The sequence below is a fragment of the Amblyomma mixtum genome, chromosome 10 (assembly GCF_055824585.1).
Source record: "Amblyomma mixtum isolate Tamu chromosome 10, ASM5582458v1, whole genome shotgun sequence".
NCBI lineage: Eukaryota > Metazoa > Arthropoda > Arachnida > Ixodida > Ixodidae > Amblyomma > Amblyomma mixtum.
Window position 1 is genome coordinate 77,738,720 of NC_143021.1, and position 24,408 is coordinate 77,763,127.

Consider the following 24,408-nt stretch of genomic DNA (forward strand, 5'->3'; position numbering starts at 1 on the left):
TTGCCTGCCAGGCCCATCGAGATAATCACGATCGATACCACCAAGCCCATCCCGTCCCATCGTGTTCACTGAAGTGTTCAGCGAGGTTTCCATTCAGCCAAATATTGTTTACTGAAAGTGCCAGTGCAGCCACCACAATTTCCACTCAATCCAGGGTGGCCCAACGTCGCCATCAGTGCATCCACCATCTCTCCCATTCGCTCCACCAGCACCCAACGTGGAAACCAACACTTCCATACGGCCCACCGTTTTCTCCAACGTGGAAACCAACACTTCCAATCGACCCACCTTTTCTCCAACGTGACCAGCGTAAAATCCACCAAGACTTTTGCTGGAATTTTCAACAGGGACGTTATACCTTCGTCAGCAGGGCCTAAATATTTCAACCGAGAAATGTTCCCTCGTGGCGTTCACGCGGAAAAAATGACAAGTTACCCCATATATATTAATGGCAACGCCATTCCCTATGAGAAAAACCATCGCTTCCTTGGCGTTGTTATCGATGGGAACCTCTCGTGGAGTCCCCATCTTTACGACATGCGAAAGAAACTGACCGATTGTTCAATTTCTCTCCTTCCTCGGGAGAAAGTCCTGGGGTGCATCTGTACGCTCGATGCTTCAACTGTACCGTTCGCTGTTCCTGGGATACATGCGGTATAGCTTTCCCATTTTAAACAATATCAGAAAGACAAACCTTCAGACATTTCAAAGGGTTCAAGCGCAAGCTCTATGAATCTGCCTTGGGCTACCTAAATGTGGCTCAACGGCAGCCACTATTCTTGTCGCTGGGGACCATCCTGTTACTTCATACATTGCTGTTGAAACCATGAGAACACACATTCGGCACCTCACGCGAGTTCCGAGTCATCATCTTGCAGCTCTTCCCGTACTCAGACCACATACTGCATTTGCAAATGTAATTCAAGCTCACCGGGCCTATCTTCCTTCGCAGTTCGCCCACCCATCAAGATCATGCTCACCCATATGGAGTCTCCATGAACCCTGGGTGCACCTATCTATTATGCGAAGCATATTACTAGAGCTACACTACAGCCCGTCGAGCGCGGCGGTGGAGCTACCATTGACCTTTAGCGTGACCACGTGACAACATGACGCCACAGCAGAGGGGAGATGGGCTGCCGGCTCGCGCGGTCGGCCGCGGCGGTGGAGGCTCCACATCAGAGGCGCGGCGGCTGACCACGTGACAACATGACGTCACAGCAGAGGAGAGATGGGCTGCCGGCTCGCGCGGTCGGCCGCGGCGGTGGAGGCTCCACATCAGAGGCGCTGCCTGCTGCTGCTGGGGGTACATCAATGCAGTCTATAGGGAATGGTGGCGGTGGTGGAATAACTAAGGGTGTTTCCAATGTACTTTCCATGGGTGCCAAGAATGCTGTAGCCGGTGCTGGGGCAGCGGTTGTACAGAGGCGTCCACTTCCAACCTGAACACCGCTCCGTGCGGCCAGCGCGGCCGGCGTAGGGTGCCTCGATACCAGCGCCGCCGTCCAGGGTGGTGACACGCTTTGGCATGCGCCGCGCCGCCGTCTTCTCCGCGCTCGCCATCTTGGGGCAAGCCGCTTTTCGTGCCGCTGCTGGGGAGGGTTCGAAGCTGTGTTTTGCGCTGGATTCTGAGCTGATGAACTGCTTTAATTCACGAAAAATAGCATGCCAGGGTGTTGTGTTCCATTGTGTGCCGGCTCGGCGAAGAAAGGAGCGCGACGTTTTCTTTTTCCACGGGATGAGGGACGGAGAAAAATATGGGAAGCGAAAGTGAAGCGTGAGAACTGGAAGGCGAATGGCAACGCGAAGATCTGCGAGGCAAGCCACAATGTCTGTGCTGTTTTTATGCATCATTAAAACTTCTTTTTTTGGCTAGTTTGTTCATATAGATAATGTAAAAAATTTAGCGCGAACAGACAGAGACCACGAGGAAGATGAGAGACACACACACACAGAAGCGCTTGTGTTTGTGTACCGTCTTTCTCTTGGTCGTTGTCTGCGCTAAAGATTTTAGAACTTTTTCTAAATGTCGCTAGCAGTTATGTGCTTTCAGTAGGAACAACATTATACCACACCGCTCCGCCCATCCGCTTGTAAGCACTGACTTTGTGCGGTTTGAATATATGTTTTTGCCTTGTTCGCCAAACTCGCACTGTGCGCAACAGGAATTTTTGTGTGCCTTCAAAGCTGCAGCTCGAAGCCTAGTTAGAAACGTGAGTACAGCACGTGTTGCATCGCATTGCCTGGCATTGGAAGTAGCGCGCTGTTTTTGAGGCGGAACATTTTGAATTACCAGTTATGTGAAGGCTTACAAGCTAAATATATGAATCATTGCGTCTTTTCACTTTCAGTGAGCTACACTCATTCCGTATCATTCACGGAGTGTCTCACGATGATCTTTACTCTCTCGCGATCGCACATTTTTTTTGTTGAGAGCCGCGGTGAAAACACGTGAAGCAGGTGGAGCCCGGTATTTGTCGAAGGAATGCGCCATTGTACTCTTTCAACAGCTGCTCTTTACACTCGATCTTGCGAGGCTTCCGGTTCACGCAGATTAAGGAGCATTCCCCTCTCTCCTTTTCAAAAAAGAATATAATAGAGGCTGACGGGTGAACCTCCCACGTGCTACCTACCCACTTTTCTGGCCAGAGTAGGAAGTGAAAATGCAGTCTATGAACAGGGAGTTTTGGTTGCAAAAACCTGCCTACGAGTCTGCCGTCCTGGAATTTTGCAAGTGGTCTTTTCGCAAGTGCTAAATTCTGCGCAGCACAAATAATAAGCCCCTTCACCTTCCTTTTCTCAAATTATTCGCGGGAATAATTTTTCTAGGTATTTGCGATTCGCAACGAACGCAAACGTTAGGCCCTCGCGAAAATTAAGTCGGTTACAGTATATGGCTGGCAATCCGACAAGTCGCGAAGAAACTTCTATTGTAAACTGGCCGTCGCTTTAAGAAAGCGGTCGCGAGGAAGCAAGGTGGCTGCGCAGTACAGAAGTTCATCCCGAATACAGCTCTATCTTCTCCATGTAATGACACATCGCGAGGCGAAGTGCACCGTTGTCAAACGCGCAAATACCGGTCCGAGGTTAAGCCAAATTTAAGTGAAGTTAAATTTGCCCGTCCGACACCCGAATTAGTGCTATCGCTTGGTTGGCGTCCACAGAAATACTTCGTGATCCAGTGCGTATAATATCGCACCGCTTCCTTAACGCTTTTTTATTATCTCATTTGTTTGCGTGCACACGACCAGAGGCGCGAAATGACAGTTTCATCGTCTCTCTCATTTCGCCACTTCGAGGAAGATCAGTTTGAGAGAAACAGAATGGATGCACGGCGGCTCCTCAAGTCAACGGCTGTCCCGACGTTGTTTGATTTTAGACGTGTTTGCCCACATTCGGCTTGCTAGCCTAGTATCCGCATCAGATAATCTGAGGAGCACAAGAGCCTCGGATATGTTTGGGTACTGATGAATTAATTTCTTTCTTGCGCAAACAGCGCAGCCGAAGCGAAGAAAGCCGCCTGCACCGCGGCTTTTTCCTCGTAGTTCTACACCTGACGCCACAAAAGGCTCTTCGCCAACCCCTGAGACGCCACCTGACCAGGATGAGACCCGAGCCGACAGCGATGCAAAATATTTTTGATATGCGCGGCTGACTAAAACGTCAACTAGTTGTTCATCTGCATCAACAGACGCAGTTAAAGCCTTTTGCATGTCATGCACCTTATAAACTCCGTCATGCTCTGGCAGTACAAAAGGCATTGCTCTGTAAAGCAGTCACTGCAGTTAAAATAACCGCTTTGAGCATCTGAGACGGCCAAAAAGTAAGTGCTGTCCTAGCTGCACAGTGGTCATTTGCTCTAAAAGCTGCGCTTGTAAGCACAGGCTAGCTCTTTTCTCATTTATATCACTAAGCAAAAAGTGCTCAGAACTGTGAGCATATATGCAGAAACCTTATACAGCTCAGCCTGCTAGCGAAAGCGCGTTCTAAAGAGGGATACCGGCCGACGCTCCGTAGGCCCGCATTTCAGCGCTTGCCCCAAGATGGCGCCCACGAAGGTCGTGTCTCCACCCTGTACGGCGCAGCGCTGGGCATCGAGGCACCCTAGGCCGGCGCTCCGCGGTGCGCCTCTCGCGGCCGCCTGGGGAAGTATTGCGCGCAAGCGCAGTGACAGCTCTAGGCGGGGCCTTCGCCGCGTCGTCTGCTTCAGCGCGGCGGCTCCGCCAAGCCACGCTCGCTATGAGGTGAAGCGAACTTTGCTCTTGCTATGCGCAATAAAACGACAGTCCGGCACTGCTGTGGAGAGGCGCAGCAGCCGCGCTTGGTTCTGTGTAGCGCGTGGTATATCGGTGGCGTTTGCCCCTGTTCTTGTTTCCTTCCTTTCTTTCTTTCATGCGATTAAGGCTCTCGTGCAAAACTTGGTCCATGTGTGAATGAGATGCCCAAGCTCTGCGGACATTTCGACAACTCAGGTACTCAGCTCCTTGGTGGCGATCAGCCAATCTATTCCCCGGACTCACATGATTTTTTTCATTGCCTCAAAGTTGGGAGAAAGAAAAAAGGAAAGAAAGGAAGGAAGAAAGAAGAAAAGAAACAAAGAAAGGAAGAAAGAAAGAAATACAGAAAGAAATCAAGAAAGAAAGAAGGAAAGAAAGAAAGGAAGGAAACACGAACAGGGGCAAACGCCACCGATATACCACGCGCTACACAGAACCAAGCGCGGCTGCGGCGCCTCTCCACAGCCGTGCCGGACTGTCGTTTTATTGCGCATAGCAAGAGCAAAGTTCGCTTCACCGCATAGCGAGCGTGGCTTGACGGAGCCGCCGCGCTGAAGCAGACGACGCGGCGAAGGCCCCGCCTAGAGCTGTCACTGCGCTTGCGCGCAATACTTCCCCAGGCGGCCGCGAGAGGCGCACCGCGGAGCGCCGGCCGCGCTGGCCGCACGGAGCGGTGTTCAGGTTGGAAGTGGACGCCTCTGTACACTCTGCATTGAATTCACCGATGATCCCGTATATAGCTGCCACGGCAATCCTTGCTACACTTCTAGTGGTTGTATTAAAATGACCAAGTATTCAACCAAGGAAAGCCATGTATTACCAAGCCTAGCCATCAATATGCTTCGCATCTAACTAGGCTTAACCTTAGCTAAGCCTCAGCCTTATTTTTTCCTGGAATTAATAAGAAATCTGATTTATCATTGCCTGCTCTCAGGCAACTGACACTGCATCATTTGCATTTTAACCATAAACACCGCATACATGTCTACACAGATGGCACAGTGACTTCAACAAGCTCTGCTGGGTCTGTGGTGATACCGGCCAGCTCTATTTTAATGAAGGTGAGGACTACCTATCTCACCTCTTCAACTGGTGCAGAACTAGCTGCCCTACGGGCTGCAGTTCAGTTCATTAGTCAGGAATCTGCACATGACTGGACAGTTTTCACCGACTCTAAAGCAGCCCTTCAAGGCCTGCAAACTGCACTATGCCGTGGGTCACACGAACAACTCGTTGCCGAAATCCGCAAGCTGTACCATGACGCCACATTGAAAGGGCATGACATAATTTTCCAGTGGCTGCCGGGCCACTGCGGCATTCATGGCAATCACCAGGCTGACGAAGCTGCCCGTTCTGCCCACAATGACGGAATCCCCGTTAATATCCCCGTAACGAGAGCTGACGCAGCGTGTGGGCTTCGTTCCTTGAGGCTGAAGCTCACACTTTCAGCATGGAACTCTGGAGAGTTGTGCAACCGTCGCCTCAGGACATTGGACCCTGAACTGCACCTGTGATGAGACAATCACCCATATCTTGTGTGAGTGCCCTGCCTTTGTAGCCGAAAGACATAAGCTGCGATGTGCTCTGGACCGCCTGGACCCTCGCCCTTTCACAGAGGCCAAGATCCTCGGTCCGTGGTCGTATTAACTTTTTTGTTTGCCCACCCCTCATGTAATGTCCCCTGTGGACCCTTGAGGAAACAATAAATAAATAAATAAAGGCTTACAAGACACTCTTTCGCTTTTTGAGAGCGACTGCCTTGATTGACAGACTGTGATTATTTCCCGTTCCTTCTCTCTTCCCTCTTTAATCCCCTCATTCCCTTCCCCTGTGCAGGGTAGCCAACCGGAATCCTTTCTGGTTAACATCCCTGCCTTTCCCTGTCTCTCTCTCTCTCTCTCCACGCCGATACCGGACGAAGCTGGAAGCGGCACAGACAAGTTGCAGGCAACACGACCTCGGGGTACTTTCGGAATGAAAACCCCGCGTGCAGATTCATTCGGAATCGGACTCTCGAGTCCGCCAGACTCACCGCGCACAGAAACGAGAACTATAAAAGCCGGATCCATAAGTGCAACGACAGAGCTCGTGTGCTCAACACTGCATTACAGATGATGGCTCGACTCCTAGAACGACAAATGGGAACATCATATATTGCGCTAAACGCCAGCACGACGCTTCAAATCACGACAACGCCGGATTTAGCAGGAACATTACCGACTTACTCCGTAACTGAAAGCGACAACTTTCAAGATTAGAAAATCGCAGTGGAGTCGATGGACTGACGCAGCAACTTTGAATGCAGGAATAATATTGCCACGTATCATTGGAGTGTTTGTTCGTTCACGCTCAAGGCAGCAGGAAAGGGTCGTTATCACTTCTGTTCGTGACGCGAGAAGCGACCAGACTAATCTCGACTATTCGCAGCCATGAAAGGCTGCATCTAGGTTTTTACAGATTACCGTAGATGATCTTGACCTGTTATCTGGAAGTTTCCTTGCCGGCTTTAAATTGAGCGATGCCGCGAGCGGCGGACATTCGTAGTTCGACGACCGACGAGCACGTTTGTTGCTTACGCCGCCACGAGTGATTCAGTTATTTTGCGGGCGCAAGTCAGCCCAAATAAAGAGCTTCGTTTCCAAGACTGGCTGGTGTCTTCCTGACCACTGGACTGCCGTCACTACAATGTGACATCTGGTGGAGGTGCTGGGTAGCCTCCCATGTTCCGGACACCCCCTACAAGTCGTGACGCCAGCCCTTTGAGTCATCTACCGCAGGACCTGAGTCCAGTCCACCGCGCAAGCCGACGCCTGCAAGGGGACGAACCTGAGTTCGGGATTCTGCCGGACCCTACCCGGAAGCGAAAGACAGCAGCAACGTCTACCATGAGCTTGCCCCAGACGATGACTCCAATCATTCTTCAGCAGCCCCGGGTGCCACCAACCTTCGACGCTTCGCCTGGCGCCGACCCCGAAGAATGGCTGGAGCAGTTCGACCGTGTGGCTATCTTCAACAACTGGGACGATGCCACGAAACTTAGATACGTGTTCTTCGCCTTGGAGGGACCAGCAAAAGTCTGGTTTGAGAATGAAGAAGCTAACCTCACGAACTGGGAAACCTTCAAGGAACAGCTTCTAAAGACCTTCACGAACGTCGTGCGAAAGGAGAGAGCCCAGCAGCTGCTACAGTCTCGCATACAACACCCAACCGAGACCGTTGCTGTGTACACTGAGATGAAGCGTCTCTTCCGGCGTGCCGACGCAAACATGAAGGAAGAAGAAAAAGTAAAGCTGCTTATGCGAGGAGTTAAAGAGCAACTCTTTGCCGGCCTCGTACGGAATCCACCGAAAACCGCAGCGGAATTCGCCGAAGAGGCAGCCACCATGGAAAAAACTCTCGATGCCCGAGCCCGCCAGTACGACCGCCAGCAGCGCGTTTTCTCAGCCAGCTGCCTGGACACCGTTAACAACGATAACCTGCGGGAGGTTATACGTCAAGTTGTGCGTGAAGAGCTCCGACGATTGCTGCCAACGGGAACGCAGCCGCAGCTTACTTCGCTCACCGACGTCATCCGGGACGAGGTTCAACAGGCCTTGGGTGTGGTGCCGACACCCACGCAGCCTCTGCAGCCCCCAGCCATGACTTACGCCGCAGCTGTGCGCAGTCCTGCCCCTCGACGACGGGACCCAAGCCCCTATCGCCATCAGCCAGCTGCGCTGGACCGCCGCCCTCTCGCCCCAGCCCGCCCGACGTACGAGCGTCGCACTCAGCCGAGGAAATGCGACGAGTGGAGAACTCCCGAACAGCGGCGCCCACTATGCTTTCACTGTGGCGAAGCCGGTCACGTCCTCCTGCACTGCCCATACAGAAGACTGGGCATCCGAGGGTTCTCTTACGACGCTCCACGACCCCGACCCGGCCAGCGACCAGCCGAAATCGAGGAGTTTTTGCGTCGGGAAGGATGCTCATCGCCGAGCCGCCTGTCATGTTCTCCGTCGCCATCGTCACCACGCTTTGTATCTCCTAACCGAGGTTACGCCGTGCGTGGACGCTCCCCCAGCCCCCGAAGGTTAAACTGAATAAAGCAGCCTCTGGAGGTGAGGTTGCTTCTAAGCGCAATGACAAAGATCCTCCATCGACGATTACTCAAGACCATACCTCGACTACGACGACAACACCGACGAGGACAACACCGACGACGACAACACCGACGACGACGACGACGACGCGGCCAGACTTGAAGCTTTTACCGCTGCCCAGTGAAGTAACGTCGGAGTACGCCCACCGCAGCCCCACTACTCGACGAAGCCGAGATCGGACACCGAAGACAACGTGCAATACGAGAACGCGAACAAGTGACCTTGAAGTTACGGTTGACGGTCACGCGGTTACTGCCTTGGTCGACACGGGAGCTGACTACTCAGTCATGAGCGGGCCACTCGCTGTCCGACTCAGGAAAGTGACAACAACTTGGGATGGCCCGCTGATCCGCACCGCAGGTGGTAACCTTATTACGCCGTCAGGACGCTGCACCGCGAGAGTTACAGTAAATGGGCGAATCTATGCTACAACCTTCCTGGTCCTACAGAAATGCTCGCGAGACGTGATTTTAGGAATGGACTTCCTGAATGAACATCGGGCGATCATCGACCTTCGATCCAAGTCGATCAAGCTTTCTACGGACAAAGCCATATCTGCAGCGACGAAAGCGACTCATCGCGTTGCCTTAAACGTCCTTGACGAAGTACTGAGCGTGCCGCCCCGATCAAGTGTCTTCGCCTGCATAGGTACCGTATTTTGCGGTGTATAAGACGAGGTTCTTTTAGAAAAATCTTGCTGGTGCGTCCTATACAAGGGTGCGTCTTATATGCGAATTTTACGGTTTCTTTTGCAAGTTCAGAAATTACTCAGGTTCATGTTCAAGCTTTTTCCACCGACAAATTATTACTACCAATAACGCGGTTGTAACATGGTTAATACTTCAATACGGGGACCGCCGTGCGCAACTTTTTTAGGTGAACTTTATCATGAAACGGCGGGGTTGACCACTTCCGGGATCTTAAACCCAGCGGCCGTTTCGGAGGCCCCAAGCAAAGGTAATGTGAAATGACAAAACATAGCGACAGTCGCGCTTCTCGCCATTGTCAAGACAAGCCAGGAGAAGCCGATGTTTTTTTTAGTCACCCTTTGCAAGTACGTAGTGCGAAGAGAATGCTTGAGATGCGTTGCCTTTTCGATAGCGCATCCGAAGATAAAGACTTTGAAGGTTTTATGTAAAAATAAATTGTTATGGACAAAGAGTTCTTTCGCTTTTTTTTCTTTTGTGCTAAAACGTGGGCTGGTATGGCGTGATGGTCGCATAAGCATGTTTAATTAAGCCTCACTAGCCTAACTGGGTAAATGGGGGTGCGTCTTATACACGGGTGCGTCTTATATACCAATTTTTTCAATGACACCCTGCATATATGGCAGGTGCGTCTTATACAAGGGTGCGTCTTGTACACAGGAAAATACGGTACTGGAGACGTCGAAACTGCCGAAGGCGTCGTCGAGGGGAACACCCAGTTACTCCTTGATCGAGGACTGGGCGTCGCAAGGGAGTCGCCCAAATCCGAAATGGCCAAGCCCAGGTGCTGCTAACCAACTTCACCGCAGAACACCGGCATCTAAACAAAGGTACGACGATAGCTTTCCTCGACGAGCTGGCAGACATCTGAGACATATTTGCCCTACCCGACCAACCCGTAGAACCATCTGACCAAGGCCATCAACCAACGTTTGATATCAATCCAGCATTACCACGTAGCAGACAAGACCAAATACGCAGTCTTCTTCAAAAGTACAGCGATTGCTTCTCATCAGCATCGAATGTGCGAAGAACCCGGCTTGAAGCACCGCATTGTCACAGACGAACACGCCCGACCACTGCGACAGAGCCCCTATCGCGTATCGCCGCTAGAACGCCAAGCTATTCGCAAGCAAGTTGAGGAAATGCTACGTGACGACGTCATCCAGCCATCAAGGAGCCCATGGGCAGCACCAGTTGTCCTAGTGAAAAAGAAAGACGGCACCCTTCGCTTCTGCGTCGATTACCGCCGCCTGAACAGCATTACGATGTCTACCCCCTCCCGCGCATCGACGACACATTGGATCGGCTATGCAACGCTAAGTACTTCTCATCGATGGACCTGAAGAGCGGCTACTGGCAAATTGAAGTCGACGAAAGAGATCGCGAGAAGACTGCGTTCATCACGCCAGACGGACTCTTCGAGTTCAAGGTGATGCCATTCGGCCTCTGCTCTGCACCAGCGACGTTCCAGCGAGTAATGGATACGGTGCTCGCAGGCTTGAAGTGGCAGATTTGCCTCGTTTACTTAGATGACGTTGTTGTCTTCTCCTCAAAGTTTGAAGACCACCTCAGAAGGCTTCGGATAGTGCTGGAAACGATCAAGTCGTCAGGCCTGACACTGAAACCAGAGAAGTGCCACTTCGCCTACGAGAAGCTGCTTGGCCACGTCGTAAGCAAGGATGGAGTTCGCCCAGACCCCCAGAAGACGGCTGCGATCGCAGAGTTTCCACAGCCTAGTGACAAGAAAGCTATACGCAGATTCCTTGGATTGTGCGCTTATTACCGGCGATTCGTCAAGAACTTTTCGCGCATCGCTGAGCCTTTGACCCAACTTACCAAGGCTGACGTGCCTTTTAAATGGAAAAGGCCGCAAGAGGAAGCTTTCAACGAGCTGAAGCGCCGCTTACAGTCCCCTCCTGTGCTCGGGCACTTTGATGAAAACGCCGAAACCGAAGTTCATACCGATGCAAGGAGTGTGGGCTTAGGAGCGGTCCTCGTTCAGAAAAATGGCACACAGGAGAAAGTTATCGCGTACGCTAGCCGTTCACTGTCGAGAGCCGAAGCCAACTATTCGACGACAGAGAAAGAATGTCTCGCCATTATTTGGGCCACGTCGAAATTTCGCCCCTACCTATACGGACGACCATTCAAGGTTGTGAGCGATCACATGCTCTCTGCTGGCTGGCCAATTTGAAAGATCCCTCCGGCAGCCTTGCTCGTTGGAGCCTGCGTCTTCAAGAATTCGACATAACTGTAGTCTACAAATCCGGCCGCAAACATTCCGATGCAGACTGCCTATCGCGAGCCCCCGTAGACGCAGCACCGGAAGAGGAAGACGACGATGCTTTCCTAGGACCGGTAAGTGCCAGCAGTTTCGCGCAGCAGCAGCGCTCGGATCCTGAGTTGCAAAGCCTAGTTGATCCTAGTTGCAAAACCTAGCCTCTCCGGGGGTTCAAGCGTCAAGTGTCGTCCTTGGTCCTTCACAATAATGTCCTCCTGAAGAAGAACTTCGCGCCCAACAGGACAGTACATCTTCTTGTCGTGCCCAAGAATCTTAGGCAAGAAATTACGCAGGCATGTCATGATGAGCCGACTGCAGGGCATCTCGGGATGGCTCGCACGTTGCACCGCATCCAGGAGAAGTACTATTGGCCGCGGCTAGCTACCGACGTTTCCCATTACGTGAAAACGTGCCGTGAGTGTCAGCGACGCAAAACGCCTCCTACTAGACCAGCCGGACTCCTGAACCCCATACCACCGCCAACTAAGCCCTTTCAGCAAATCGGGATGGACCTCCTCGGCCCCTTTCCGACCTCTTCATCAGGAAACAAGTGGATCATCGTGGCCACCGTCTACATGACCCACTACGCCGAAGCAAAAGCGTTGCCTAGTGGTACCGCAACAGATGTCGCAAAATTTTTTGTCGAACAAATTCTCCTGCGACACGGCGCCCCGGAAGTGCTCATCACAGACAGAGGAACGGCGTTTACAGCGGAGCTGACGCAAACCATTTTAAACTACAGCCAGACAAGCCATCGGAGGACCACTGCCTATCATCCACAAACCAACGGACTCACAGAGCGTCTGAACAAGACCATTGCAGACATGCTCTCCATGTACATCGACGCCGAACACAAGACGTGGGACTCCATTCTGCCCTACGTGATCTTCGCTTATAATACTGCCGTCCAGGAGACAACCAGGTTTACCCCATTCCAGCTGGTATATGGCAGGAAGCCCACGACAACACTCGACGCAATGCTCCCGCACGTTTCCGACGAACACAATCTCGACGTCGCCGCCTACCTTCATCGTGCCGGGGAAGCCCGAAGACTTGCGCGGCTTCGAATTCAAGACCAGCAGCACACTGACGCCCGACGCTACAATCTGCGCCGACGAGAAACGCATTACAAGCCAGGTGATCGAGTTCGCGCCGCCGTGGATTGAGCGAAAGTTGCTGCGACGCTACTTTGGCCCGTACAAGGTTCTCCGTCGCATCGGTGACCTCGACTATGAAGTCATCCCCGATGGCACGACAGCATCTCAGCGACGCCGCACACGCCCGGAAGTCGTACATGTCGTGCGCCTGAAGCCATATTGCCACGTATCATTGTAGTGTTTGTTCGTTCGCGCTCAAGGCTGCAGGAAAGGGCTGTTATCATTTTTTGTTCGGGACGCGAGAAGCGACCAGTCTAATCTCGATTGATCGCAGCCATGAAAGGCTGCATCTAGGTTTTTCCAGATTACTGTAGATGATCTTGTCCTGCTATCTGGAAGTTTCTTTGCCGGCTTTAAATTGAGCGATGCCGCGAGCTGCGGGCATTTGTAGATCGACGACCGACGAGCACGTTTGTTGCTTACGCCGCCGCCGAGTGATTCAGTTCTTTTGAGGGCGCAAGTCAGCCCAAATAAAGAGCTTCGTTTCCAAGACTGGTTGGTGTCTTCCTGACCGCTGGACTGCCGTCACTACAACGTGACATCTGGTGGAGGTGCTGGGTAGCCTTTCATGTTCCGGACACCCCCTACAAGTCGTGACGCAAGCCCTCTAAGTCATTCACCGCAAGACCTGACTACAGTCCACCGCGCAAGCCGACGTCTGCTAGGGGACGCACCTGAGTTCGGGACTCTGCGGGACCCTACCCGGAAGCGAAAGCCAGCAGCAACGTCCACCATGAGCTTGCCCCAGACGACGACCCCAATCATTCTGCAGCAGCCTCGGGTACCACCAACCTTCGGCGCTTCGCCTGGTGGCGACCCCGAAGAATGGCTGGAGCAGTTCGACCGTGTGGCTGTCTTTAACAACTGGGACGATGTCATGAAATTTAGGTACGTCTTCGTTGCCCTGGAGGGACCAGCAAGAGTCTGGTTTGAGAATGAGGAAGCCAGCCTCGCGAATTGGGAAACCTTCAAAGAGCAGCTTCTCAAGACTTTCACAAACGTCGTGAGAAAGGAGAGAGCCCAGCAGCTGCTACAGTCTCGCATACAACACCCAAACGAGACCGTTGCAGTGTACACTGAGGAGATGAAGCGTCTCTTCCGGCGTGCCGACTCGAACATGAAGGAAGAAGAAAAGGTCAAGCTGCTTATGCGAGGAGTTAAAGAACAACTCTTTGCCGGCCTCGTACGGAACCCACCGAAAACCGTGGCGGAATTCATAGAAGAGGCCTCCACGATGGAAAAAACTCTTGACGCCCGAGCCCGCCAATATGAGCGCCAGCAGCGCGTTTTTTCAGCAAACTGCGTGGACGCCGCTAACAACGATAACCTGCGGGAGGTTATTCGCCAAGTTGTACGAGAAGAGCTCCGACGATTGCTGCCAAATGGAACGCAGCCGCAGGTTACATCACTTACTGACGTAATCCGGGACGAAGTTCAACAGGCCTTGGGTGTGACGCCGACACCCACGCAGCCTCTGCAGCCCCAAGCCATGACTTACGCCGCAGCTCTGCTCCGTCCTGCACCTCGACGACGGGACCCAAGCCCCTATCGCCCTCAGCCAGCTGCGTTGGACCGCCGCCCACTCGCCCCAACCCGCCCGTCCTACGAGCGACGCGCGCAGCCGAGGAAATGCGACGAGTGGAGAACTCCCGACCAGCGCCGCCCACTATGCTTCCACTGTGGTGAAGCCGTTCACGTCCTCCGGCACTGCCCATACAGAAGACTGGGCATCCCAGGGTTCTCTTACGACGCTCCACGACCCCGACCCGGCCAGCGACCAGCCGAAATCGAGGAGTTTTTACGTCGGGAAGAATACTCATCGCCGAGCCGCCTATCACGTTCCCCGTCGCCATCGTCCCCGCGCTTTGTTTCTCCTAGCCGAGGTTACGCCGTGCGTGGACGCTCCCCCAGCCCCCGAAGGTTAAACTAAATAAAGCAGCCTCTGGAGGTGAGGTTGCTTCTAAGCGCAATGACAAAGATCCTCCATCGACGAGTACTCAAGACCATGCCTCAACTACGACGACGACACCGACGACGACGACACCGACGACGACGACACCGACGACGACGACACCGACGACGACGACGACGACGCGGCCAGACTTGAAGCTTTTACCGCTGCCCAGTGAAGTAACGTCGCAGTACGCCCACCGCAGCCTCACTACTCGACGAAGCCGAGATCGGACACCGAAGACAACGTACAATACGAGAACGCGAACAAGTGAGCTTGAAGTTACGGTCGACGGTCACGCGATTACTGCCTTGGTGGACAAGGGAGCTGACTGCTCTGTCATGAGTGGCCCACTCGCTGTCCGACTCAGGAAGGTAACAACAACCTGGGATGGCCCGCTGATCCGCACCGCAGGTGGCAACCTGATTACGCCGTCAGGACGCTGCACCGCGAGAGTTACTGTAAATAGGAGAACCTATGCGACAACTTTCCTGATCCTACAGCAATGCTCGAGAGACGTGATTTTGGGAATGGACTTCCTGAACGAACATCGGGCGATCATCGACCTTCGATCTAAGTCTCTCAAGCTTTCCACGGAAAAAGCCGTACCTGTTCCAACGGGCGCGACTCATCACGTTTCCTTAAACGTCCTCTATGAAGCATTGAGCGTGCCGCCCCGATCAAGTGTTCTTGTCGGCATAGGTACTGGAGACATCGAAAATGCCGAAGGCGTTATCGAGAAGAACACCCAGTTACTCCTGGATCGAGGATTGGGCGTCGCGAGGGGAGTCGCAGAAATCCGAAATGGCCAAGCCCAGGTGTTGCTAACCAACTTCACGGAAGAATGCCGGCATCTAAACAAAGGTACGACGATCGCTTTCCTCGACGAGCTGGCAGACATCAGAGACGTATTTGCCCTACCCGACCAACCCTCAGAACCATCTGACCAAGGCCATCAACCCACGTTCGACATCAACCCGGCATTACCCCGGTGCAGACAAGACCAAATACGCAGTCTTCTTCAAAGGTATACCGATTGCTTCTCATCAGCATCGAATGTGCGACGAACCCGGCTTGCCAAGCACCGTATTGTCACAGACGAACACGCACGACCACTCCGACAGAGCCCCTACCGCGTATCACCGCTAGAACGCCAAGCTATCCGCAAGCAAGTTGAGCAAATGCTTTGTGACGACGTCATACAGCCATCGAGGAGCCCCTGGGCAGCACCGGTCGTCCTAGTGAAAACGAAAGACGGCACCCTTCGCTTTTGCGTCGATTACCGCCGCCTGAACAACATTACGAAGAAGGATGTCTACCCCCTCCCCCGCATCGACGATACACTGGACCGGCTGTGCAACGCTAAGTACTTCTCATCGATGGACCTGAAGAGCGGCTACTGGCAAATTGAAGTCGACGAAAGAGATCGCGAGAAGACTGCGTTCATCACGCCAGACGGACTCTTCGAGTTCAAGGTGATGCCATTCGGCCTCTGCTCTGCCCCAGCGACGTTCCAGCGAGTAATGGATACGGTGCTCGCAGGCTTGAAGTGGCAGATTTGCCTAGTCTACTTAGATGACGTTGTTGTCTTCTCCTCAAACTTTGAAGACCACCTCAGAAGGCTTCTGATAGTGCTGGAAACGATCAAGTCTTCAGGCCTTACACTGAAACCAGAGAAGTGCCACTTCGCCTACGAGGAGCTGTTGCTCCTTGGTCACGTCGTAAGCAAGGATGGAGTTCGCCCAGACCCCCAGAAGACGGCTGCGATCGCAGAGTTTCCACAGCCTAATGACAAGAAGGCTATACGCAGATTCCTTGGATTGTGCGCTTATTACCGACGATTCGTCAAAAACTTTTCGCGCATCGTTGAACCTTTGACTCAACTTACCAAGGCTGACGTGCCTTTTAAATGGGAAACGCCACAAGAGGAAGCTTTCAACGAGTTGAAGCGCCGCTTACAGTCCCCTCCTGTGCTCGGACACTTTGATGAAAACGCCGAAACCGAAGTTCATACCGATGCAAGCGGGGTGGGCTTAGGAGCGGTCCTCGTTCAGAAAAATGGCAGACAGGAGAAAGTTATCGCGTACGCTAGCCGTTCACTGTCGAGAGCCGAAGCCAACTATTCGACGACAGAGAAAGAATGTCTCGCCATTATTTGGGCCACGTCCAAATTTCGCCCCTACCTATACGGACGACCATTCAAGGTTGTGAGCGATCACCATGCTCTGTGCTGGCTGGCCAATTTGAAAGATCCCTCCGGACGCCTTGCTCGTTGGAGCCTGCGTCTTCAAGAATTCGACATAACTGTAGTCTACAAATCTGGCCGCAAGCATTCCGATGCAGACTGCTTGTCACGAGCTCCTGTCGACGCAGCACTCGAAGAGGAAGAAGACGACGCTTTCTTAGGACCGATAAGCGCCAGCAGTTTCGCGCAGCAGCAGCACTCGGCTCCTGACTTGCAAAGCCTAGTTGATTATCTGAAAGGCAAGACCGCATCGCCTCCCAGAGGGTTCAAGCGGCAACTGTCGTCCTTCGTCCTTCACAATAATGTCCTCCTGAAGAAGAACTTCGCGCCGAACAGGACAGTGCATCTTATTGTCGTGCCCAAAAATCTCAGGCAAGAAATTATGCAGGCATGTCATGATGAGCCGACTGCAGGATATCTCGGGATTGCTCGCACGTTGCACCGCATCCAGGAGAAGTACTATTAGCCACGGCTAGCTACCGACGTTTCCCATTACGTGAAAACGTGCCGTGAGTGTCAGCGACGCACAACGCCTCCGACTAGACCAGCCGGACTCCTGAACCCCATACCACCGCCAACTAAGCCCTTTCAGCAAATAGGGATGGACCTCCTTGGCCCCTTTCCGACCTCTTCATCAGGAAACAAGTGGATCATCGTGGCCGCCGACTACATGACCCGCTACGCCGAAGCAAAAGCGTTGCCTAGTGGTAACGCAACAGAAGTCGCAAAATTTTTTGTCGAACAAATTCTCCTGCGACACGGCGCCCCGGAAGTGCTCATCACAGACAGAGGAACGGCGTTTACAGCGGAGCTGACGCAAACCATTTTAAACTACAGCCAGACAAGCCATCGGAGGACCACTGCCAATCATCCACAAACCAACGGACTCACAGAGCGTCTGAACAAGACCATTGCAGACATGCTCTCCATGTACATCGACGCCGAACACAAGACGTGGGACTCCATTCTGCCCTACGTGATCTTTGCTTATAATACTGCCGTCCAGGAGACAACCAGGTTTACCCCATTCCAGCTGGTATACGGCAGGAAGCCCACGACAACACTCGACGCAATGCTCCCGCACGTTTCCGACGAAGACAACCTCGACGTCGCCGCCTACCTTCATCGCGCCGAGGAAGCCCGAAGACTTGCGCGGCTTCGCATTCAAGACCAGCAGCACACCGACGCCCGACGCTACAATCTGCGCCGACGAGACACGCATTACAAGCCAGGCGATCGGGTTTGGATATGGACGCCAGTTCGCCGCCGTGGATTGAGCGAAAAGTTGCTGCGACGCTAATTTGGCCCGTACAGGGTTCTCCGTCGCATCGGTGACCTCGACTATGAAGTCATCCCCGACGCCACGACAGCATCTCAGAGACGCCGCCCACGCCCGGAAGTCGTACATGTCGTACGCCTGAAGCCATATTATGAACGCTAAAGGACTCGAAGTTTAATTTTCCGTGTTTATTTTCATTTTAAAGCATCGAGACGATGCTTCTTTGGAAGGGGGGTGATGCCACGTATCATTGTAGTGTTTGTTCGTTCACGCCCAAGGCTGCAGGAAAGGGCTGTTATCATTTTTTGTTCGTGACGCGAGAAGCGACCAGTCTAATCTCGATTGATCGCAGCCATGAAAGGCTGCATCTAGGCTTTTCCAGATTACTGTAGATGATCTTGTCCTGCTATCTGGAAGTTTCTTTGCCGGCTTTAAATTGAGCGATGCCGCGAGCTGCGGGCATTCGTAGATCGACGACCGACGAGCACGTTTGTTGCTTACGCCGCCGCCGAGTGATTCAGTTCTTTTGAGGGCGCAAGTCAGCCCAAATAAAGAGCTTCGTTTCCAAGACTGGTTGTTGTCTTCCTGACCGCTGGACTGCCGTCACTACAACGTGACAATATTATGAACGCTAAAGGACTCGAAGTTTTCATTGTCCGTGTTTATTTTCATTTTAATGCATCGAGACGATGCTTCTTTGGAAGGGGGGTAATGCCACGTATCATTGCAGTGTTTGTTCGTTCACGCTCAAGGCAGCAGGAAAGGGTCGTGATCACTTTTGTTCGTAACGCGAGAAGCGACCAGACTAATCTCGACTATTCGCAGCCATGAAAGGCTGCATCTAGGTTTTTCCAGATTACCGTAGATGATCTTGACCTGTTACCTGGAAGTTTCCTTGCCGGCTTTAAATTGAGCGATGCCGCGAGCGGCGGACATTCGTAGTTCGACGACCGACAAGCACGTTTGTAGCTTGCGCCGCCGCCGAGTGATTCAGTTATTTTGCGGGCGCAAGTCAGCCCAAATAAAGATCTTCGTTTCCAAGACTGGCTGGTGTCTTCCTGACCACTGGACTGCCGTCACTACAACGTGACAATATCTCCACTCCGAGGACACGCATCATCGTAGCATCAAACCACACACAATCGAGTAAGACGACCTGGGTGACAGCGCTGAAGGAAGAGTTCGATAAACCACTACTATTTTGCCGGTGGGTTGCTTCAGTAGACGCAAGAATGCAACGAGACCATGACTGACCACATGTAGGCCCGTGTCCAACACATCAAACGTGGCTCACATGGAGTTTCCGACGACGATGGGGTGGACTGGCTCATTTAGGGTGTGCGATCGGACAGTGCAAAGCCCACGCTGGCAGCATTCCATGATCTCCGCCGCGGAACGATAAGTGAGTTCTTGCACTACGTTCAACAGCTGGTTCGACGAGATGCCGGACTATCACAGGATAACACCAAACACGAAGCATCCGCTAAGAGTTTAAAATTCCACGACAAAAATTCAACGGAAGCCACGAGCACAAGGTATGCGAAGCACCAACGTCTACCGCCAGACATCTGCTCAGGGTGCAAATCGGAAAGGACATAACGCGCCAAAGATTGCTCCCAACCAGACACGAGAACTGAAGAGCGAAAAAAAAATCTGCAGCACGTCGCAATGAGGCAAGAGCAAGTGCAGAATCGCGAGGAAAACTAATTTCCTTACTGGTAAAAATCACTGGTTCAGCAGTTTCCTTACAGATTTTTTTACCTCACACGCAGGCTGCTGGCGCGCCCCTACTCTCGACACCAGTCGCCATCTATCGGCGCGCGCGGACCGATGGACTGCGGGTCGCGCCGACGCCGCGCGTAGAATGCATGTTTACGTGTTCGCTTATGTCGTTGTATTGCTTCATCATAACGTATGAGGGTATGTGCTGTGCGTCACTACTCACATCTTCCCTCTACCAGACAGTACTGCGGTTATCTTGCGCGCAGTTAGTCGTTAACGTGACATCTCCGAGTTTTTTTCCGTTCATTTGGATGTAAGTGCGGCGAGGCAGTGCGCGTCTGTCGCGTTGTTTGTGCCCACCGTGATGATATTGATCATTAGCGCTCGTGTCCTGTCTTCACGTTTTCTGTGTCTCGTTTTTCGCGCTACGTTTTTCAATGATGATATTCTGCTGGCTCAGGATTCTAAACGCTGGCACCGCAGCGGCGACGCTGCTCCACCGAGCCGCTGGTGCGGCGGCGCTGCTCAGGGAAATTCTGGAGGATTGGTGGCTGAAAAGCAGAGATGTGGCATAGGGTTAGAATTGTAGGAAACCGTAGGCAAAGGTGATGGAGAATCTTAATGAGCATTGCCAACACAGTAAACAAAAAAAATAATAATAAATAAATAAAAGCTGAGCATGGTGGCAATTGCCACCACCCCGTTTCAAAGGGGGCGCTCCTATCCATCCATCCTGGAATAGTATTGCAAACAGCAAGGATTTTTCCTGCGGAGTAGTCGGCCAGGTAGCGTACGGACTGGAAACCGGCACTTCTAACCAGATTTCTGCGCAGGCGTGTCGTTTGTTGCCGTCTTTTACGTGCGCTATCATCTATGATATTTTTAGGCGCAGGAATGTGGATTTATTGATTTGAATCAGTGGTGCAGACTGAACGTTGTCCCGACGAAGCGCGTGTTTTCGATCAACTCCTTGCGCTGAGCTTGCTCTAGTTTCCATTAAACACATTTCATGCACAGGATGTAAGCACGACCGCTACCGATTTCAGTTGCTCTTTCCGCACGCATATCATAGGGATCAAGGGGGGGGGGGGGGTAAAGGGTTTACCCTAGTGTCTTTCTGCTTTTGCTATCTACCTTAATCATAGGAAAATATGCGGGATTTTAATACATTCATTCACACTTAGCCAAACGCCTACGCAACGCTGTCACACGCGGGGAGAGCTACCGAATGAACGTGACTTCGGACCTCAGAATTCATGAAAGCTGGATTCGCTGCTAATACTTATTCAAGCTTTGATAATTTGAGCAAAAGTACGTTTTTTTTGCACCAGGTTGCATAAACCATGACAAATTTTGTTTTTTGTTGGCGCTGCGACTCAGTTAAACTCACAGCGGTAATTTGTTGACAAACTGGCGCACCACGCATATGCGACAAGAAAGCCCTGTTTGTGGGTGACATTTTATGGCCGAAGGATTAAGAGTGCATGGGAATTGGAACTGCATGCTAGCCGCACACCTAATACTTGATATTGAACAAAATCAGCACCTTCTTCCTACAGGCCAATTTCTCTTTTGGGCACTTCAGTAAAATTGCTTGAACACATCATCTAAAACACTTGACTAACTTTCTCGAGGAGAACCACATTCTTGATAACCGCCAGCACGGGTTCCGTCGCGGTCTCTCCACAGTAACACAGCTTATTGCAACAGTCCACGATTTAGCGGCAGCACTAGATAGGCATAATAAAGTTGGTATTGTTTTTCTTGATTTCGAGAAAGCATTCGATCGTGTGTCTCATCAAAAATTATTGCAGAAGTTAAAACCTATACTGAAACACGAGTGCCTACTCTCATGGATCGAAGCCTATCTTTCGCACAGACGCCAAAGTGTGGTTGTTGATGGTGTCCTCTCTGATGCTGTCCCAGTAGAATCCGGTATTCCGCAGGGCTCAGTCTTGGGTCCCTTTTTCTTTCTAGTATTTAGTAATGGCATAGTAAACAACGTATGTTAAAATACGGCTTTTCGCAGACGATTGCATACTTTATCAAGAAATTTCTAGCCCTGAAGATCAACTCCTCTTAAACGATTCACTGTCTGCAGTAGAAAAATTGTAGTGTTTCGCAGGACGACACATCGGTGAGGACTAGTGCGTGGCCCCCAGGCCCACGCCCAAAAGAAAAAGCCCCGTTCATTCCAACCTGACAAGTATATATATACAGACACGGAGTACGTCACGCATGCGCCGAGCATCACAAGAGTACACGTGCACTTGCTACGATAGATACTATCACACGAGGATTGATAACACCACATCTTCCCTTTCCCTTTGAGAAAACTAAAGCAGCAACTTGTAAAACGAAATACAACCACTATTCAATGTAAGCGGTTCCATGAGTGGCATTCACAAATACCGTACCGTTCCGGCTTTCTTACTTTTCGACCAAAACGTGTGACATGTTCACCCTGTACCGCAGGCGAAGAGGTTTCCGGCGGCGGCTGCAACGGATCACTTCGGAGAGCTTCCGTTCCGTTCTCCTCGGGACCGTCTGGGACAGTTTGTGCAATGGAAACAGAGTTTCCGTTCTCCTCTGTACCATCTAGGCTAGACAGAAATTCATACTCCCCGTCCCTGGATTCCGAGCCTCTGTTTGGCGCCTGCTTGATTAGCGCTCGCCGGTTTCGTTCAATCTGGCCCCCGCTCTCCAAAACCACAATATACGAGCGTGGCCGCTTTGCGCGCTGAAGCACCACACCTTTTCGCCTGTAGTCCTTGACCCAAACAGAATCACCTGGCACCAACGGGAACATATGTCGGGCAGCATGCCGGCGATCATAATTTTGCCGCTGAGTCTCCCTGAAAGCTGCGTCTTTTTCCCGTGCTTCTTTGAGATTGGGGGTCTTTGGTGCCAGCTGCTTTGGGTGGAGAGGCAAGGTAGTGCGAAGGCGCCGCCCCATGAGTAGCTCTGCTGGCGTTTTTCCTAGGGGGTCCCGGCGTGTCCCTGTATGCTAACAAAGCCAGATGTAGGTCAATAGATTTTAGCAACAGCTCTTTCACAGTTTTTACCATTCTTTCTACCTCCCCATTTGCCTGCGGGTACCTAGGGCTACACGTCACACGTTTGAATCCATAACAGTTCGCGAACTGGCTGAACTCCTGGCTGACAAATTGAGCACCGTTATCGGTTACCAGCGTTTACGGTATACCGTGGGTAGAAAACACTTTCTTGAGATGATAAATAACTGCTGTGCTGCTAAGAGAGGTCAGCGGACACAATTCTGGAAATCGAGATAAGTAATCAACTATGAGCAAGTAGTTACAGCCTTTCACATGGCAGATATCTACGGCAACCCTTTGCCATGGCCGAAAAGGTGTCTCGGTCGGGATCATTGGCTCGCACGGCTGGAAGCGAAATTAGGAACACGTGCGGCAGTCGGCAATGAATACCGCAAGCTGAGCGCTTAAGCCTGGCCACCACACAGACTCCCTTGCCCTTGCTCTACACCTTACAACCCCCTGGTGGCCCTCATGAAGCAGTTTTAACATTCTGCTTCTAAGGCAGTGTGGCACAACAATGCGAGTGCCGTGCATGAGGACACCTTTACATACGCTCAAAACGGCGCGATCCTGCCAATAGGGCCTCAAAACGGCCGATAACGAAGGTAGACTAGGCCACCCCTCACGGACGTAGCGACACAACGTACGACAAGTCTCGTCCTTCGCCTGTTCTTCGGCTACTAGCCCGAAGTGCTGCGACTCGCTCAACTCAGATAACACGCCGGCAACGTAACAGTTGACTTCATCGACCGAAAGAAAGTTCTTCGTCTTTTGGCCTGCCACTGGTGCTCTGGAGAGTGCATCAGCTATTTCGAGATTTTTGCCCGGGACATACTGCACCTCAAAGCTGAACCGCATTAGCCGCATTCTGAACCTTTGAATGCGAGGCGGAACCAGATCAAGTGGCGTCTTTCCTAGCAAAGTAACCAACGGTTTGTGGTCTGTTTCCACAGTAATATGCAGTCCACGCACATAGCTTTCGAGACGTTCCGCGGCCCATGTTATAGCTAAAGTCTCCTTTTCAATTTGCGCATAGCGCATTTCAGTTGGTGTCAATGACCTTGAGACGAAAACAACTGGCCGCTTTTCTTTATTCGGTTGTACTTGCAGTAAAACTGCTCCTAGGCCGTACGACGAAGCATCTGCAGAAATAATCGTTGGACGTTGTGCATCAAACTTAGCCATACACCTATCTGAGCAGATAGCACTCTTCACGTTATCAAAAGCTATCTGCTGAGGCGCTGCCCAGACCCACTCAGTGTTCTTTTGCAGCAGTTGACGCAAAGGCGTCGTTTGCTCAGCCAAGTCTGGAATGAATCGTGAACAATGATTAGCAAGACCTAAAAATCTGCGCATTTCTGCAACGTTCGATGGCGGCTTTAGATCTGCAATTGCTCGAACCTTCGCCGGATCTGGGCGTATGCCATCTTGGCTCACGCGGCACCCGAGAAAACAAAGCTCTTTTACACTGAACTGGCACTTTTCTTTGTTCAGGGTCACACCATTTTCGGCCAAGCGTTCCAAGGTGCGAAACAACCGTTCGTCGTGTTCCTTCTGAGTAGAGCCAAAGACAAGGACATCGTCCATTAGG

The 24,408-nt window shown here is 52.0% G+C and overlaps 1 protein-coding gene across 1 annotated transcript; it reads left to right on the forward strand.

Annotated features, from left to right (window-relative positions):
* The first annotated feature begins 4,438 nt into the window (after window positions 1-4,438).
* LOC149326210 (uncharacterized) lies at window positions 4,439-24,375 on the forward strand. Its single transcript, XM_089564498.1, has 4 exons — window positions 4,439-4,472; window positions 4,898-4,977; window positions 7,055-8,028; window positions 24,312-24,375. Exons 1-4 carry the CDS (start codon window positions 4,439-4,441, stop codon window positions 24,373-24,375), a joined length of 1,152 nt encoding a protein of 383 aa, XP_089420624.1.
* Window positions 24,376-24,408: the final 33 nt, after the last annotated feature.

Coding starts and splice junctions, on each gene's coding strand:
- LOC149326210 (XM_089564498.1), top strand. CDS start 4,439: ATGCCCAAGCTCTGCGGACATTTCGACAACTCAG. Junction 4,978..7,054: donor GGTTGGAAGTGGACGCCTCT/GTACACTCTGCA, acceptor CATCTACCGCAG/GACCTGAGTCCAGTCCACCG. Junction 8,029..24,311: donor CTCGCCCCAGCCCGCCCGAC/GTACGAGCGTCG, acceptor TTCTTTGTTCAG/GGTCACACCATTTTCGGCCA.